Here is a 19,423-nt window from a genome sequence, read left to right on the forward strand (position 1 = left end):
ACTCTTACACAATACAATATTGTATGGTTAGTATTATTTATATATACAATAGTGAAATATAAATTACTATAAAAGCTGGGTGCAAATAAATACAAGTAACGAATTTTTTTACCATGACAAGAGTCAACATTGGGCGTCGTCAGTGCCTCCTAGACGAAACCTACAATAATACTTACCAATACATGCTTTATAAAGTGTTTATAATGGAGAATTTAGTAAACATAATAATAAATACACCCCTTTCTTTTTTACGTTACATATGAACTTTTTAGTTAGTGGGTATTGAGTAGCTTTTTTGTCGTAATAGAAGAATCGCATCACCTTAATTTTTCTCATAATAGTTTTTATGGTTATTTCATAAAGTTATTAAAAGTTTTGTTTTTGTAATTCAATAAGTATATTAGTTAACTGTGTCTGACTTATTCCCAAATGCTTTAAGGTAGACTTTTTCTTTTGTAAAGTAAGATAGGTAGACCTATACTTATTTTATTACAGCTTTGGCAAAACACAAATATTTTCCTTTGAATACAAAATTTAAAGGATTTAGTCTTTAATAAAATGGGTTTCTAAAAAAAAGTTGAGCAATATGACAACCAGTTTATTTTATAAAAAATACTATTTAACTACTATTTAATACTATTTTAACTAAAAAAATAATTTTAATTTTAATTAATTATTTTATTTTAATTATTTTAATTTTGTTTTTTACTATTTAATACTATTTTCAGTGTAGAATTTAAATTAAATATGATGTGACCATGACTTCTGCTAACGGTAACGTCTTTTAACTAATCCTTCAGCCCGTTGATTAAAAGTAGGTACCGTCAAACCTCACGTTTCTTTACAGCTTCTTCATGTTTAAAATAATTCGCTAAAAACTACTTAGGCCTAAATCTAGGTATATCATGTTTTGCATTTTTGGAGTGTTTTTAATCCCCGTTAAGATATTATTAGCTTTGTTTCCGATTTAAAAGGAAAACAACCATTTGATACGCACGATAAAGTATGAGTTCGTTTTAAATCATAATGCAAATAGTTTTTGCGCTCGAGAATTTAGTGAGCACCAAGTTATAATTTATTCCATGTCATTCTTCTTTAAGAAAAACTTAATTGACTGCTTAAGAATGATTTCACGGACTATAAAACTCCTACTGTGTGCCTCAGTTTGTAGTAAAACGCCTAATTTAGTTTGACAAAGCATTGTCTGCTTATACAATTATTTACAATAAGTAAATTACCGCTTTGTGTTGGTTCCAAAAGAATTATAACAAAACATCTAAATCAATATTATAATCGTTGAGCATTCTTGTTGAACGCTTTAAATAGAAAGTCAACAATGAAGCTCTCATTCTGTCTTTGACTTTCACATCGACTTGTACGATGAAGTCAGTTATTGTTTCACTTGTGCTCCTCGTAGCTGTGTGCGTTTTTGCTCAGGACTATGAAGAGAATTTGAGTGTCCCAAACAGCGCTCCTGCTCGGGACTCCAAGAGGTTTGTAGCTAACTCTCCTCCGATACAGTGTCCTCCGGGGTTTGAGTACGACTTCACCGAAAGGGAGTGTAGAGAGGTCAACAGGCCGAAAAGATCTTTCTCCCAGAGGTTTGTAGCTAACTCTCCTCCGATACAATGTCCTCCGGGGTTTGAGTACGACTTCACCGAAAGGGAGTGTAGAGAGGTCAACAGGCCGAAAAGATCTTTCTCCCAGAGGTTTGTAGCTAACTCTCCTCCGATACAATGTCCTCCGGGGTTTGAGTACGACTTCACCGAAAGGGAGTGTAGAGAGGTCAACAGGCCGAAAAGATCTTTCTCCCAGAGGTTTGTAGCTAACTCTCCTCCGATACAATGTCCTCCGGGGTTTGAGTACGACTTCGCCGACAGGGAGTGTAGAGAGGTCAACAGGCCGAAAGGATTTTGACACACGTATTTCCTGATATCTATATTTTCCAGAGAAGTCTAGGAGTTCTCAACGAGTTACAAAGTGTTAGTTACAAGAATAAATAGCGTTCGTAAAGTAATGGTTTATTTTTGTGTATCCAAATGTTTATACAGTTATATAATTTATCTTTGGTGTACTGGAGACGAAATGACTGTTTCAATCTATGCGTTGATAGTCAGTAGAGGTACTTCACATTACAAAAGACCTGAGTCGCGTGTATGAACCGCACATTTTCTCACTTTTAAAGTCCGACTTATATTAAATATATAATCAAGAATAGGTATTAAATTATGTTATGAATTGTAGTTTTAGCAAATTTCCTTATAGGAAAGAAGCTATTACCGTAGGTCTCACGGTAAGACCTAGGCCTGCGACCGATTTACTTTTTCATTTTGGTGTCCCCAGAGGCCAAAAACACTATTCGTTCTCATTTTTATATATGAATATGTATATGTGTGTGTCCATCCAGACGATAAAATTTTCGTCCGATTTTGATAAAATTGCGTTTGAAGGTGTAAGGCGGGATAAACTTGAATGAGTTCGCGAACCAGCATGATCGGACCATTGGAACGGGGTTTAAAGGGGGGTTTTATGGGGTAAAAATGGGGTTTTCCAATTTTGACCCTTAAAAACAAAATTTATAAAATTCTCTCCAGACCTTTTAAAGAGCTTAAAAAAACAAATAATTTTTATATCAAGGTGTTTTTGTACAAGTGTGGTTAAGGAGAAAATTTAAAAAAAATCCATGTCCATTTCCAACTCCCACCCATGTCATTATTATAGGAGAGTATTGTAGGGAATTCTTAGGAGAATATTGTAAAAATGTTATAGTTGGCTTGTTTATAGATATATGTTGATCAAACTTAGCGGATTTAATCATTTCATACTAAGCTATTGATATATAAAAAAAAACACACTTTAATTAGTTTCCCTGTAGCAGCTAACCTAGGTCCTCGTTAAAAATAAATTTTAACTTTATAGATTCATTGTAAATCAATTCAGGCAAATTGAAATTCGCTTATTCGTCAGGTGTACTGCAGTGGGGGTATTTTAATGCATTCTTGTCGCCTAAAAGTAGTGGCGAACTAGCAAAGAGACATCACTTTAGGCACGTTTTCCCCATAAGAATAACATGGGGATCATTTTTTGGCCACCAAAACCAAAAATCCTGATCTTTGCCTAAATATCCCTATATAATTGTCAAACCTTATTCCTTACTTATTCCCCATAAATATATTTGATATTAAGCTAAAAAGCTATTTCTTATATTTATTGACCCTTACAAGTGTAAATTTAGAGTAGAGGCAATAGAAGAATATGACGTCACTTGGGGCGTTTTTCCCCATAAGAATAACATGGGGATCATTTTTTAGCCACCAAATCCAAAAATCCTGATCTTCGCCTGTACACCCCAATATAAATGTTCAATACCATTGTATAACTTCATTACTATTTCAAATCCACATGCATTCACAAGTATATTCTCAAAATCATCAACTTGACAGTGCGAGGTTTGCACGTGCTTCCAGCTCACGGCGCGCTCTCTTGGACATCCTTAGTGGAAATCCATGAATTCTGACTACTTGGGAACCCAAGCCATTTGACATACAATAAATCACCCTTCCTTCTAATTACCTTTTCTATTAAATACATGTCTTTATATTTGGTCTTTAACAACTCCTCTGTATAGAAGCCTCCCCTGATTATATTGCCATTTTCATCTTTCAAGATATAAGTCACAGGCTTTGTATTCTTAACTTCTGCTATTGTAAATAGCTCACCTGTCCAATTTGGGGTATAACCTTTACTAAAAACATGTTTATACTTGGAAATTCTCACGCTATCACCCACCTTATATCTTGGCTTCTTAACTTGCACTACTTTAGAAGTCAACCTCTCATGCACATATTTACTATTCTTAATATTCACTTGGTTAGGCTTCATTCCTATAGATCTATGCACCTTATTATTATATTTTCGAATTAACTTTGGAAGTAAATCCAACCATTTATAACTCCCCTGAGCACTAAATTCCCTATATAACCAATTCTTTAAAGTTCTCTGAAACCTCTCCACAATTGCAGCCTTAGTTGTAGAAAATGTGTGATAGTGATTAATATTTAAGTTTTTCATTAGTTTGCTAAAATATTGATTAAAAAATTCTTTTCCATTGTCAGATTCAATGTTTTTAACCCCCTTTGGTAGAATGGTTTTAATGGCTTCTGTAACCACCAACCCTGTCTTATTCTTTAGCAGAGCAGCATAAGCTTTTTTAGAAAATGTATCTATTAAAGTTAAAATATATTTATTGCCAGAATTTTCTCTAGCATAGTTTTGCATATCAATTAAATCTATTTGTAAGGTTTCGTTTATACCTAATACTTTAAAAGATCTTCTAATGAAATTCTTTCTTGCAGGCTTATGAAGTTCGTATGCAATTTCATTCATTTTTTATAACATCACTCTTTCCTTGTACTGTAAATATATTACCATTAGCCCCAATCAATAGATTATCTTCCATTCTTTTAAATACATAGTTTTCTGGTATATAAGGTCTATTATCTATATACTTAAATCCACTCAAAGATGTAGGGTCGGCAACTAATAAATCAGGATTGTATTCCATCAAATTAAATTTTCTTCCTGCATATACAAATTTTGATCCATCATAATACATAGCTTGTGACATTAAACAAATATCATCTAAATATTCCCCCTTTGGCAGATTCCTTATAAATTGTTTTTTGGCATCCCAACATTTTTCTTTTTTATCAAAAGTTATAGTCTGTTCTTTTGTAACACAGTCAGTGTCATCAACGGCGGGTTTTACACGTACTAACCTTTTATTATTAAAATCCCAATAGCCTGCTTCCATTTTTGGAAGTTGTGAAACATTCACAGCATCTTTACTATCTGTACCTTCCATCAAATTGCTAAGTTTCTGTTTCTTAGCATTCCAAACACCATTCTCAGATTCTAAAAATTCATAATTATTATCGTCTTGTACAAATTTACCATCTTCTTTTCGTATTAAAGTCTGTTGTAAAGTGGGCACATCATTTAAACTCTCACCCTTTTCCACATTAGTAATTTTCCGTTTCTTAGCATTCCAAACACCATTCTCTGATTCTAAAAATTCATAATTATTACTGTCTTGTACAAATGTACCACCGTCTTTACGTATTAAAGTCTGTTGTAAAGTGGGCACATCATCTAAACTTTCACCTTTTTTCACATTAGTAATTTTCTGTTTTTTAGCATTCCAATTTTTATTCTTAGATTCTAAAAACTCATATTTAGTTTTACCTTGTAAAAAGACATCACCTTTTCTAGTTAATGTCTGTCCCAAAGTTGATACATCATCTACAATCTCCCCATCTTTAACATTACCAATTTTACGGTTTAAACCATTCCAACTATCGTCTTGTAAATTTAAAGTAGGTTCATGACTAGCCCTGGGTTCTGCAGGCTTATTATATGGATTATATAAACGATAAAATTTATCTATAAACATATTTTTATTTAATAAATAATACCACTTTCTCTCAATTCCTCAATAATGGAATCTATTTCATTATCCACTCCTGAGTTACCGGCTTGGCGACTTAGCCAAAGAAGTCTTAACCTATCTACAAGCTCATTAGGATCATCCCAATAAATATAGTCTATTTTATTACCAGTCACTTGTCTCAAACCTTCACCAACAGATTTAAATAGAGGTTTAATTATATTAAGATATTTAGTATGTCTATTACTTGAAATTGGTGCACCATCTTTGTAACTCTTTAAATGCCCATTTGTAGCTTCCAAAATTTCTTTATAATTTTGCAAATCAGCCGGAGTATAATCCTCAGGTTCTTTTAAAGTTAACAACTGCCACAAGCCTTTTGTCCCCTTGTAAGTTTTATTTGCAACTGTAACATCATCATTGGCAATATCAACTTCCTTATTTCCAATAAAAAATTTATTTGCTTCTCGTCTAATACCATATGTAGTGTCTGTCATACTACTTTTACTGAGGTAATTTCCTAAATAGTCTGATGCTAAAAGACCAAAATCTAATTTATGTGGGGTGGATTGTTGTAATCTTGGTATCATTGATATTCTAGATGGAGTCATTGGGAGTATCTCCATTCGAGGCCTCTCTGTTTTGGCGATTTTTTTTAATTCTTGTAATGGCTCTATTAAAGGTTGGAATGTTTGGAACCTCTCTTCAGCCTCTAGAAATTTGCCACGTTTTAAAGCTCTATATTTCTCTCGTATTTGATTTGCAGAGTCAACCAATTCTTGTTGAATGTTTTTCATCTTTTATTTAAATTTTATTTATCTCATTTGACAAAGGATTGTACTCAAACACTTTATCATGTATTATCAAACAATATGCAGATGTATTTGCTGGTACATTTTCTGCAGTTTCAATCTCTAATTTAATATCAACAATTCCTTCCTTCACTGTTTCGTTCTGTCTAGAACAATCTATTACAATTAGTGGATATTTCTTCATAAACTCAGCCCTACTAATCATAGGATCTGGGATAGTATTGTAGTAAGTCTCTCTAAACCTCATAAACATCTCATAAGCTTTAGAGACATCTCCATTTTCAAAATCGAGATTTAAATCACTATAAGGATAATATTCAGAGTTTAGAAATACTTTGAGATTTTTTAACTTACAGTGATCAAATTCATCAGTTCTTTTTCGTGCACTATTATCCCTTGCTGTTTGAAAACCAAATATAATATACCTAGGCTTCTCCAAACTTGAAGATGTCTTTACTGACCATGTATGTCTTGTAGTATTGGGATATGATGGAAGTTCATGCAACTCTAAACTTCTAAATGCAATTTGCAAATTTTTATTTTGCAATAACATCTTTTGTAATTGTAACTTCTCCCCATCTGATGGTGTCACATGTGGCATCACCCATTGAATTGAGTTAAGTGTAATTTTGGGAATCATATCAGCAGTGCCACTGGCTGGAGCACTAGCAGTTGTTAATATACAATTCAAATCATTTTTGGATCTTTTCAACACCAATTCTTGTTTGACATTTACTAATACCTTATTAAAATCCTCAAATACACCCATTAACAGCTCTAATGGCAAACATGTACTAAACTTACCACCTTTATGGAAATCTTTTAAATTTGTGTCAGAATCAAATGCCACATTTGACAATTTAGTAGTTTTATTGTAAGAGCTCAATATTTTCATAAGACTAGAAATTCCTGGGTTTCTTACAATGTCTATTTCTTTACCTGCAACTTCGTATCTAATTTCATCAAATAAGAACGCAAATGCATTATTTATAAAATTACCTTTATCATGATTTTCAATTTCTCCCTTAATATACAGATAACTCCTACATGGGAGAGTTAGCAAATCTTGATTATTAATACATATTCGAATTTCATCAGAATTATTTATTGCTAAAGTATTGTGGGGAACATAGGAGTGATTTGTAATTTTAACCACACTATCGTCGAATTGGGATTTCCCTGTAACGTCTAGAAAATCTTCCATTTTTATTAATAGAAAATTTTAACTTTAGTCCTATTGATTTTAGGAACCTAGCATTTTGTACACTTATAGATAAATTCTTATAAATTCTCATATCTTTTTTATATGACAAGTAATTGTAGTTTCTTCTCCGTTAAAGTCAATTGCCTTGTCGTGTTGATCGGCAAATGTAATACTGACAACATCTAAACTTCTCTTATTTACAGGAAAATATATAATATTTCTTGGAACTTCGATAATTTTGTAGCCAGGAGGAGCTTCTGGATAAAAGCTATGTATGGTGTGTGATTTGTTTCCGTTTAAATAGGACCCGTTTGCAATATTACATTTTACTCTAATCACATTTACATTATTAATGTTTATTTTATTTGTAGATTCAAACTGAACACCAGGAGTAGAAACACCTTTAAATCCCAATAAAACAGACCCTAAACATGGTTTTGTAAAATCAAACACGTGGTTAGAAAGTAATGTCGCTTTCATAGTTTTATTATTAGCTGTAAGGAAAAAGTCTGGGATTTGCTTTTGAATTTCCTTTGCTAGCTCAACCACCTCATATGTTCCTTCAGAAATTTCTATTGTAACTGGAGCATTGTGGTCATAATAGAAAACATCATCACCTTCTCTAATGGTTAATTTGTTGCCTTTAAGTTGATTTAATTTTGGAATAAGCCCTTTGAATAAAAGTTTAGATTTAGTATTAATTAATGCTTCTCCATTTTTATCTATTATAACTTTAAGTTTACCATTTAATAACTGGTTTAAATCATCGACAGAGATCTCTCCTTTTGGTAATGTCATTTTCTCTACTTTGTAATATGTTAAAGTATTTAGTGGTTTTTTAACATTAAATATAGAATTATAACTTTGAAAATCTACCAATCCAATTACATAATCATCATTTAATTCTATGGGAGGAAAGAATACTGACTTTAGCTCTGGCTCTGTACCCGAAAATGTTATGGTAAATGAATCCATTTTTATAAAGAAATATTTTTTATGAATGATAAACATAAAATTCCACAAATAGAACTATTTAAATCTTGTATTTGATCGGTTGTATAGAATATTTTATATCCCTCAAAATATTTAATTACTTCTTTTGGAGGTTGGATTCCAAATGGATCAAAATAAATTACAATATCCTTATTTTTACGATAAGCTGTCCAATGTGTGCCAGATGAACTGTCTAAATTAACTATTCCGCACTCTTTTACTCTTGGTGTTAGATTTTTTAGCTCGTTTTTTAGGTACACCCCCCTGAAGTGAGGCACGTATTTTGCGGCCTCTAACAGCTGGTAGTTGTCCATCTTTTTTATTAAATTTTAATCCCATTCCCATTTTTGCTTTTGCCTTCATCAAATTTGTCACGGCATAAGCAGCTGCTCTTTCAGCAAGATTTGCATCATTGGCCGTTACTCTAGTCCAAGCTAAGTCTGCTAATCTCATGTCTGCTTTGTTCCGAGCAGCGGTATCAGGATTATTCATGTAGAATATGTCATGCTCTTTACAATAAGAGTCTAGTTTATTTTTTGGAGGTACATTTTTAGCTAGATTCTCACGTATATTCGTTCCAGGTCCACAGTACCGATATGATGGTATGTGAAGTGGAAATGGAAGGTTATTTATAAGAGTATTCAATAACCCTCGACCTCTGTAAGGCTTTAGGAATAAACCTTTGCCCTTTTTACATGTTTTCTTATTATCATTTTTTACCATTTTTATTATATAAAAAATGTCTTTTATTCAACAAAAACATAAATTTAAAATAGTACATACTAAGGAAAATATACCAAAGAAGTTGGGTCTATTTCCTACCAATATTCGATGTGTTATTTGCGGTCCAAGTGGAAGTGGGAAGACGGTTGTAATTTATAACTTAATTGTAAGAAAGGAAGGATTAAAATTTACAAACTTATATTTAATATCTAAATCATTAGAACAAGAAAAATATAAAAAAATAATTGAAATATTTAGTTTGTGTGATGAAGTGAAATTACACACGTTTACTGACTGTGAAATCACACCAAATGATGTAAAATCACAGTCAGTTGTTGTATTTGATGACATAAATAGTCAAAATATTACACAATTTTTCTCAATGGGTCGACATAAAAATATTAACTGTTTTTACTTGTGTCAATCTTACAGCAAAGTACACAAACATTTACGTGATAATGTAAATTTCCTAATATTATTCAAACAAGATGATTTAAATTTAAAACATGTATATAACAATCATGTTGGTAATGACTTTTCATTTAACCAATTTAGAAATCTCTGCCACCAATGTTGGGATAAAACTAAATATGGCTTTTTCGTAATAGACAAAGAAAGGTCAAAGAATAATGGTAAATATAGATTTATGTTTGACCAATTCTATCAAGAGGATGGTAAGGGTAAATAAATAAAAGACTGGAGTTTTTTAACATTTGTATTTATTATATATCTACACATACAATTCATGTTTGATCAATTTTATAATGACCAAGCGCAAGAGTATTAATGCCATCTTCAAGAATAAACCTCTTGTCATCGTCAAAGGATAGTACTTTCTTGTTCATGGTCAAGGTTTGAAGATGATGATTTGTAGATTTAATTCTTGTCACATTCTCATAGTAATCTTGCCCAGTTGCAAGACAGTTCAAATAATGTTGATGTCTGAGGAGATGTTTAACAGTGGCACCATCAGCTCCTTTAGCTTTCTTCACCTCTAAAGCTTGCTTGTCTTCTTCATATAACCATTTTAGAGGAATGTAAGAATATAACTTTGGTCTTAAACCACAATATTCATACATAATATGACCACCTAATTCATCTTTAAACTTTCCAGTGACTTTTTTATTTTAATCAGAGTATAAGAAATGGTCTTTACTATATCCAGAGGTGTCAAAATAGTGTAAGTCACATTCTATTTCCTTGTAAAAGTCCTCTGTAACTATAGCATACATTAATGAATCTGTATCTGTCATTAGAAATCTTTTATTCTTAAATTTTGACATATAATTATAGTGGAAATCATACATTATTACTTTACTAATATCCAAAATGGTCATTCCCAAATATATTGGTTTATTAAACTTTACAACTAATTTATTTAAATGTATAGCATGTAAATTGTTATCAAACTTTTTGCTACAGTCAAACCTTGGATTAGTGACATATTTTGTTAATAGTGACTCATCCTTGAGATATATATCACGAAACTTGCGTTGATTCATGATTGTTCGACCAAAGAGACTATTATTTAACAATTTATAAAAGTCTTTTTCGAAATCAGTTTTAGCACATTTGCGTTTTTCAATATTAAAATTAATATAGGGCGCAAGCCATTTAGACTGTCTAAATTTTAAAATTCTATGGTATTTTGTAACAATCAAACCCAATTCCTCATATTTTTGTAATGCTTTATAATGTAAAATATATTTAGTTTTGTCATTTAAATTCGGCATTAATTTGCCATTCATTTTCTCAGGTGCTAATGGGTAGTCATTATGTAAATCATGTAAGCTTTTATCATATTTTAAATCAACTTCTAAAATGTATCCAAACTCATCATTTTGATTGTATTTGTAGTCTATCTCATTAGTCCAACGAAATCCATCCACAGGTAGTGGCTCACACATTGCTGTGGAGTATAGCGAGTTACAATCTAAATATATTAAATACACACTTTCTTGATTGGGGTCATAGTGTTCGCCCATATATCTATTATTGGCTTTAGCATAACGTGTGGAAATCATACTGACTCCTCCTCTGATTGCACTTTCTATGAACAAATGCATGTCAATATCTTGAAATAATTGTAATTTTATACCGGTCATTCTAAGACAGGCCTCCCATGTTAGTCCAGGGAGTGAATACATATGTACGGGGTCAAGTTTATAATCTTTTAAACACAGGTCTCTAAATGTCTCAAAGACATCAGCCAGTAGCAATACGTCTGTTTTAAGATATAAATCATGATATTCTTGTAAATTATTTATATTAAAATGGGTCCAGACATTTTTAGCATGTTCATATTCATTGGGAGAGATATGTTCTTTAGTTAGAGTACTGTAAAATGCTTCTTTTGGGGGTAGAGACTCTGCGAACTTATCTGGTCCCGTCATATATTCATAGGGATATACACCTTTACGTTGTAGTAGTGGATTGTCTATAAATCTAAATGTATTTAAATTGGAAGCTAATTTGTATAATGGAAGGGACAAAAAGTTATAGGAATCTAAAAATACTAAATCATCAATAGAGAATGAAATGTACTTTTCCATATCCTTGGCTATGCAATTTAATTTACGATCTAACTTTGCATATTTTCCCAAGTGTTGCATTATTAAATGACCGTCATAATTTTTCAAGTTATGGAAGAATACTGGGATTTTCTTTGTTACTTTATAGTTTAAATTGCAATCATTGTGGGCAGCTCCACGGTATTGGCCAGATGAATGGCAATGATCTCTCACCCTATCAAAATATAGGGGCTTTTCACAAATATAACAATGTGTCGAGTTTTGGAAAGACGCCTCTTGCTCTGGAGTCATTTGAAGAGGAATATATATTGCCATTTGATTTTTAATATAATCGTAAGTCTGAAATAGTCTTTCAAAAAACACATCCATAACATTTGTACCACTGTACAACTCTTCAGAAATAATTTTTGAATCTTTTACTACGACAAATGCAAATCCCGATGGAGTATGTATATTAGAGTTTATAAAGCACTCAAAATCTGCATAAATAACAAAGGGGGCTTTAAGTTGATATTTATAATTTTTAAATTGTAATGTATCTTGTTTAGACATTTCCACTCGTTGGGCATCAAAGTTTTTACAATACGTTGTGTGACGTTCTAATATATCATTAGTGTAAAAATGTTGCAAACACAACTTGCAAAAATGCTTCTTATGGTCATATTTTGTAGACCGCAGCATTAACTTACCAAAATCACGAATTAAACAATAATGTGATTTACGACCTTCTTGTAATAATAATAAATCGATGTGAGTATTACTATTCAGTTTGGTTGTTCTTAATGGATATACACATTTCTGGTCTTCAACTCCAAATACATTTACACTTATATTATTTTGTGTTTCAAATTTATCTATATCAGATATTTTCACAGGATACTTAATGTTTGTCATATTCAGCTGACCTATGTAGGGTACATAGCTGGAGACTCTATTAGCATTTTCATTAGAGTTCCTTGGATATAAAGCTGCTAATATCGACCAAAGGAAGCATTTATTATCAGCATTTTTTATATTTAACACTGCATGTTTCGATTGAATAGTTTTTGGTGTGGGAATGTATGACTTTGGAGTTAGGGGCTTATACTTGTAAACATGTAACTGCCAATATTTAGTATGGTCATAAATCCATCCACTGCCTTGGGCTTGATATTTGTGTATGGATGCATCAATCTTTAAAAATGCATTTTCAATTTGAGGCTTTAAATCTCTCTTCTCAATAGTTAAGGTAGTAAGGCTTCTAAAATTTGCAATACATTCTTTTTCATTAACTAATTGTCCATTTTGATCCATTGAATATTTTATAAATTTAATTCTCCTTACTAAAGTCCATTTTATTGGCAGAGGACAAGACTGAAGAGTATTTTTAAGTTCAGTTCTAATCGATTCACCAACAAATTTAATCATTGTGTATGGACATTTTATGCAAGAATTGGCGTGTCTTTTAAAATGTCCAACAACATTCGTTTTACAGAAATTACAAGTCTTGTGATTTTGTAATATATGAGATTTTAGAGCTATGTTACTATCACAGATTAAATTACAAACTTTGCACAGTTTTACCTTGATTTGATGTATCAAATTGTAGTGGCGAATCAGGTTACTTTTGGTGGAGAGCGACACGGAGCAGTGTTGACAGGTGGGCCTCATGGTCCAGAATGAAATATCACCCGAATGTCACTTCTATTTATAGACTTTTCGAAAATTTCAAATTTTTTTAAAATTTCAAAAATATTTTTACTAGAAATTAAAAATTGTTAAACAATTTAACTAGAAATTACTTCAACAGGAGGTCACCCACCCAGGACTTAATCAAGAGCTGCCACTAGAGACGAGAAGACCGACCATGGGTCAGGAGCGAGAAGCCTGACCATAAGTCGGGAGCATGCCCACGCCGTGAGCCGGGAGCACGCCCGAGTTCGCATACAAACCTCGCTCGATTTTGAGAATATACATGTGAATAGATGTGGATTTAAAATAGTAATGAAGTTGTACAATGGCATTGAACATTTATATAGGGGGTGTACAGGCAAAGATCAGGATTTTTGAAAAAAGTGGCTAAAAAATGATCCCCATGTTATTCTTATGGGGAAAAACGCCCCAAGTGACGTCATATTCTTCTATTGCCTCTACTCTAAATTTACACTTGTAAGGGTCAATAAATATAAGAAATAGCTTTTTAGCTTAATATCAAATATATTTATGGGGAATAAGTAAGGAATAAGGTTTGACAATTATATAGGGATATTTAGGCAAAGATCAGGATTTTTGGTTTTGGTGGCCAAAAAATGATCCCCATGTTATTCTTATGGCGAAAACGTGCCTAAAGTGATGTCTCTTTGCTAGTTCGCCACTACTCCTAAAGTTTATTTGGTATACTTTGAACTATTTGAATCCATCAAGATAGGCGATACGGGAATTGAATTTTAAATAATAAAAAAATTGAATGTTAGAAACATTTTTACTGGCTAGAGACTGGCTTAGAGGAACAAACTAATCTATGATTTTAAGTCTAGGGCGAGAAGGCAGAAGGTATCGATGTTCCCCTCTAAGTTTTCCAGATAACTGCAGTGTAACTAGACCATCGATCACATTAAGTGATCGTTGAACTAGACACATCTGATTACTCTCATTTCGTTAGCAGGTAGGTGCAGTGTTGTTATTTGAAATTAAATGGAAAAAGTTATTTTTGTCATTACATGTGCAGCCATCGAAAAAATAAAGTAACTTACTTTATCGTAATGTAAGCAAAAAAATGTAAATAAAACCAACTTAAACTACATCTGTTTCCACAAATGCTCTGCCTAGAAAATTAGACGACCACGAGGCACAGCACGATGTAAATTATTCCAGAAGACATGAATAATTTAGTATGTGTTGATCACAACCAATCCAATCATAACATAATAGAGATAGCTATACCACTCTTAAAGAATTAACAGATACAGATACAAATATGGAAATTAATTCTACAATGTCATATTTTAGATATGAGTAAATTAAATTTTTGGGATGTTATCCTAATGTCATATCAGGCCATCCACAATTACATTACATCCTGTTGTTGGGTTATTTGCCCCTTCCGTCCTCACGGTAGTTCTCTCATACAGTGTTCGCTATGAAGGGAGTCATTTTCGTCACTGTTCTGTTGCCTCTTTTGCTGCTGTGTGTGGTTGAATGTCAAGATGATGAAGGCTCTTCAGAACCAGATCCAACTGATTCCTCAACAGACTGCAACTCTGATGATTGTAATGTCCAAGGTTCTATAACGTCAATTTTCACCGCACCCACTTTAAAATGTGAAGAGGGATATAAAAGAGATTCTGAGGGAAAATGCAGGGAGAAATTTTAACTTCCTTTTACCAGGTATTGCAATTTATTATGCTCTTTGGTAAATTAATAGATGCGATTTTAATCGGTAACTAACTTTATAGTCCGCACGTAGCACCATCATCGAAGTATATAACACAACGTACCGTGCATCTTTTTAGAAAGTGTTTGTTTTAAGTCTAAATACCCAGTTTTTACAGACAGAAAATTGATATTACATTGTTAGATTTTATGTTTTTAATTTATGAAATGAATAAGTCCCATTGAGTATACACAGGCATTGAGTGTATACATGACACTTAACTGCCCCAAATTGATTAAAAAGTGCGGTAATATTAAAATATATAGATACTAATATAGACTAGATTTCGTCCAGTGGTCAAAAAATAGACATAAAATACAGGGTGATCATAAATTATTGGACACATTTTAAGATTAAATAAACAAATAACGAAGCAACTTAGAAACATGGAAATTGTTTCATAAAATAGAAATTCAAAACAGTTTTATACAGTAACTTCAAAACAATGAGTATAAAAATGTTAGTATTAATGAAAGATTGTTATAACAAGGCTGTAAAAAATTACGTGAACTGTGAGTGTAAGTTCTGTTTTCTTCTCAATAAATTGTATTGTGTTATTATCAGCTGGCCAACAATCGGCCTTTCTACGTTAGCTGTGTATGGCATTTTTAATAATCTAACATTAAACTGGCCATAAGTTAAGTAAGTAGTAATCTAGTTTCCTAGTCGTTGGATTGGACGGGATGGTCCAGTTCTTTGGCCTCTACATTCTCCAGACATGACAAACTTGGAAGTTTTTCTGAGGCTATGTCAAGAAGAGAGTGTAGGTTCAAGACATTGTGAAACTTAAAATAAGAGTTAGAGAGGTTATTTTGTATTGAAAGTATAACTCGTCCCAGCAATGCTAAGAAAAACATCGCCTGAGGTCAAAATCAGACTACAAACGTGGTGTGTAAACCATGGAGAACACGTGGAAATAGTTAAGATAGTTTGATATAAAATGTTGTTACAGCAATCTTTTTTGTATTAAAAAAAAAAAACTGTTTTAAATGAGCTATAAAAAACAATTTCCATGTTTCTAAGTATATAATGTACAGTAACTCTATTTTTTTACCCCACGCTGTAAATAAAACATGTTATTGGAATTGTATCCATTTGTTTTGATTTTCTGTATATATTTCGTTGTCTTTATTTTATCAACTTTCAAGGTATTTTGGATGGAGATGAACAAAGACGAGGCAAATGAAAGTAATAAATATGTGTTAAATAATGACAACCAACTTTAATACTTTAATACTTTCTTATGAAATGGTGACCATACCAATGTAGGTATTTTAAGCCAAGTATGGATGGACATATGTGTGGTATGAGTGCCGTGATCTTGTAGTCTTGTTTAAGGCCGACATGTTCCTTAGACACGGCTGTTAATTAATAGCCCATACAGCCAATGGCAACTAAGGGATCTACAGTTTATGGTGGAATCTGAACCACATTTTTTCCATGTGATTAAAAAAATTGTCTAATTATCAGGATGGTACTGCGGATGGTCGTAGTGCTCACTAGTGCGGACGTTAATCCACGATAACCAGAGAGTATCGCATCCACAGTGCATGCCTATAAATATCCACAATTCGTGACCTCCTTGTAGCTGGATTACAGGACGAAGTCACCGTCCCAGTCGATCCTGGTTAGACCATTCACCGCAGGTAGTTTTGGGTTTTATCACCATTTTGGGTTGAAGACACATGTCTTCCCAATGTATCCGTAGATATGCTTATATACAATTTATTTTCTGTTTTTATTATAGACACGCTATTACATTAGGTAAAGTCAAATCTTTATTCCCTTGATAATTTCGAAACAACAACAAACTTCTACTTATATATACAATAAAATAACAAAGATGCTATATCCAAACTGTAACGTGTTTATTATGGAAAACATCTCACCGCGACGAATCCACTTTTTACCTTATGAAGGCGAGTAACAAAACGACCAGCCATAATACATACGGAAAATATAAACGATTTATTTATTCAAAGACCAGGAAGCGAAAACATCATGTCTCCTTCTATAAGCTAATCAAAGTGGAATTTGTAGAGGGTAATCAATGTCGTGCAACAAACATATCGTGTGACCTTGTCAAGGTCAGTGGAGGGAGGAAGATCGCCAAACTGGTTCTTTCCGCAACGTCCGCACAGAAGTGTGGAGAGTGCGGGACGAAATGAAGTGTTTGGCGTTGAGTGTTGTGTTATTGTGGTGTGCGTGCATCGTACAAGCGATACCACAAGGTTTCTTCGCTGGTTTGCTCCCAACGTCGTCTCCCCAGGGTGACAATCCACCGAAGGGACCTTTGGCAATCTTCACTCAAGGCCAACAAACCGCACAAAAAGTCGTGGGCGGAATCATCTCCGGCCTCGCGGAGACCAGAGAGAAAATCAAGAATGAAACCAAAAAGAGAATCCAGACATTACTAGGAAACAAAGAGAATTCAGAAGTGGATTTTGTGAAGCCAAAGCCGGATAAAGTCCAAGAAATGCCACAGGAGGAGAATGGTCAAACTGGCGAGAAAGAAGAAGCGATCGGAGAAAAGGATTACCAACCAACTTGGGATAAACAAGAGGCAAATGATTCTTTAGAAAAAATCAAACAAACTAAAACAGTCACAAAACCTACTTCAATAGAGGCAACGACTATCAGTGATGCTGAAGTTGATCAACTATTAGAGGAGATTTTTGCAACTTTAGATCCCGCTAAAGAGGATTCGTACCCACCAAAAAAAGACGAATAGAAAACAGAAGAATCTAGGGATTGATTTATATACAGGTATTGCTTACTATTATACGTTTAGTAGCCATACAGTTCTTATTGTTGCATTACTTATTGAATGTCTGTATTTTCTGGTTAAACCAATAAGGCGATTGAAATCAGATTTTTACATAAGAGAACTTTGTTTTAATTATATCAGTAATCCTCTTAATATATTGTAATGCCTCAAACTCTTTATTTTATTAGTGTTTCAACGATGCCGTCTTTATTTTCAGTGTTAGCTAAGTGTAAGATACCACATCTGGTTTTGTTTCTATCTAATGTCAAACTTTAATAATAAGATATTCAATTTATGGCCTAATGACAAATGGCAATTTAATTCGGAATCGGTATTGGTTTAAATCGATCCAGTGACCTTTAATATTTGCCATTCGCCAATTGACTCCCTACTTTTTAGTTATTTCGTTGCCGTTACTTGTTTCGCCGAATCCGATTGACTAAACTGTATTGCCATATTAATATTGGAATGTTTATAACTAGATAAAATGATTATCTTTCCCCTTTAAATTTTTATGTGGGGACAGCCCTTGAAACAAAAAGACGTTTTGAGTGATTGCATGCAGTTTTTCAGTTAGATAGATAGAGTTAAGTAACATAAGAGATTAATACATGAACAAACAGATGCAGTGTATAGGACAATTACTTACTGAGATCAGCAAACTCTTAAACAAAGACCTTCAATTCTACGTTTCAGTCAAGTGATGCTTGAACATATTTATAACATACATGCTAATCAATTAACCAATCTAGGAGAATAATGAATATCTCATTCTCGTAAAACAAATGTAATTTACCTACGCAAGGTCAAGTACAGTGGGGGGAGGAACGTCGAGGAACTGGGTTTCCCCGCAAAGTTTACGCAGAAGTTTGATGAAGGCAGGGTAAAATGACGGCTTTGGTGTTGAAAGTGGTGTGTGTGTGCATTGGACAAGCGACAAACATAACAAAAAAGGAACCAGCTTCAACTGATGCACCTACATTTGTTGAATCTGGACTCGATGAAGTAATCTCCGACATCTTACGGCTTAGCTAACGCTCCTGTCCTGGACTGTCCGAAAGGGCAAATGAGAAACAATGGCAAGGGTACCCTAGTTCCTACTTCAACATATCAATACGTGTGGTCTTGCTTGTTTAATGGTAAGCGCCTCTGACTTTATTTGCGAGAGGTACAGGTCCAACCCCTAACATATTCACTGAAATTGAAGAGTTTGGTTCGTCTTTCTTAGGTAATGTTTTTTCAGCGCCTTTTAATGTGACATAAGTTTGGGAGTAAAATAGATTGTGATCCCTTGAGTAGTAGTACAACTCACTAAGACCAGTTGAATGTTCCTTTAATAAAAGTGTTGTATGCGAAACTATAAAAGCAGCGAATGAATAATGAAATAGCATTTTGATAGGGAAATAATGGGAGTCCTCACATGAATCCAAAATGCATGTTATAATGGTGTACGTAAATTTTAATTTTATTTAAGTTTTTAAAGTACAATAGTGAGTAATTGAAGAAAACTAATTATTATATAGCTTGTTAGGGTC

General features: G+C 33.1%; 1 protein-coding gene across 2 annotated transcripts in view; it reads left to right on the top strand.

Moving 5' to 3' along the window:
• The window catches only part of LOC128988865 (uncharacterized), a 41,932-nt gene that overhangs the window by 13,596 nt on the left and 8,913 nt on the right, over nt 1-19,423 (top strand). Inside the window, exon 1 of one of the 2 annotated variants that reach the window (XM_054410584.1) lies at nt 17,260-17,887. The exons of the other annotated variant lie outside the window; for it this stretch is intronic. Within the exon in view, the coding sequence (XP_054266559.1) occupies nt 17,286-17,852 (567 nt within the window). The 5' untranslated portion in view covers nt 17,260-17,285 and the 3' untranslated portion in view covers nt 17,853-17,887. Of the gene's footprint in view, nt 1-17,259; nt 17,888-19,423 lie in introns of those variants that run through there. 2 annotated transcript variants of the gene reach the window in all.

This window comes from Macrosteles quadrilineatus, unplaced genomic scaffold (genome assembly GCF_028750875.1).
Source record: "Macrosteles quadrilineatus isolate MER2022 unplaced genomic scaffold, UCM_ALF_1.0 Scaffold_3__2_contigs__length_128488019, whole genome shotgun sequence".
NCBI classification, from domain to species: domain Eukaryota; kingdom Metazoa; phylum Arthropoda; class Insecta; order Hemiptera; family Cicadellidae; genus Macrosteles; species Macrosteles quadrilineatus.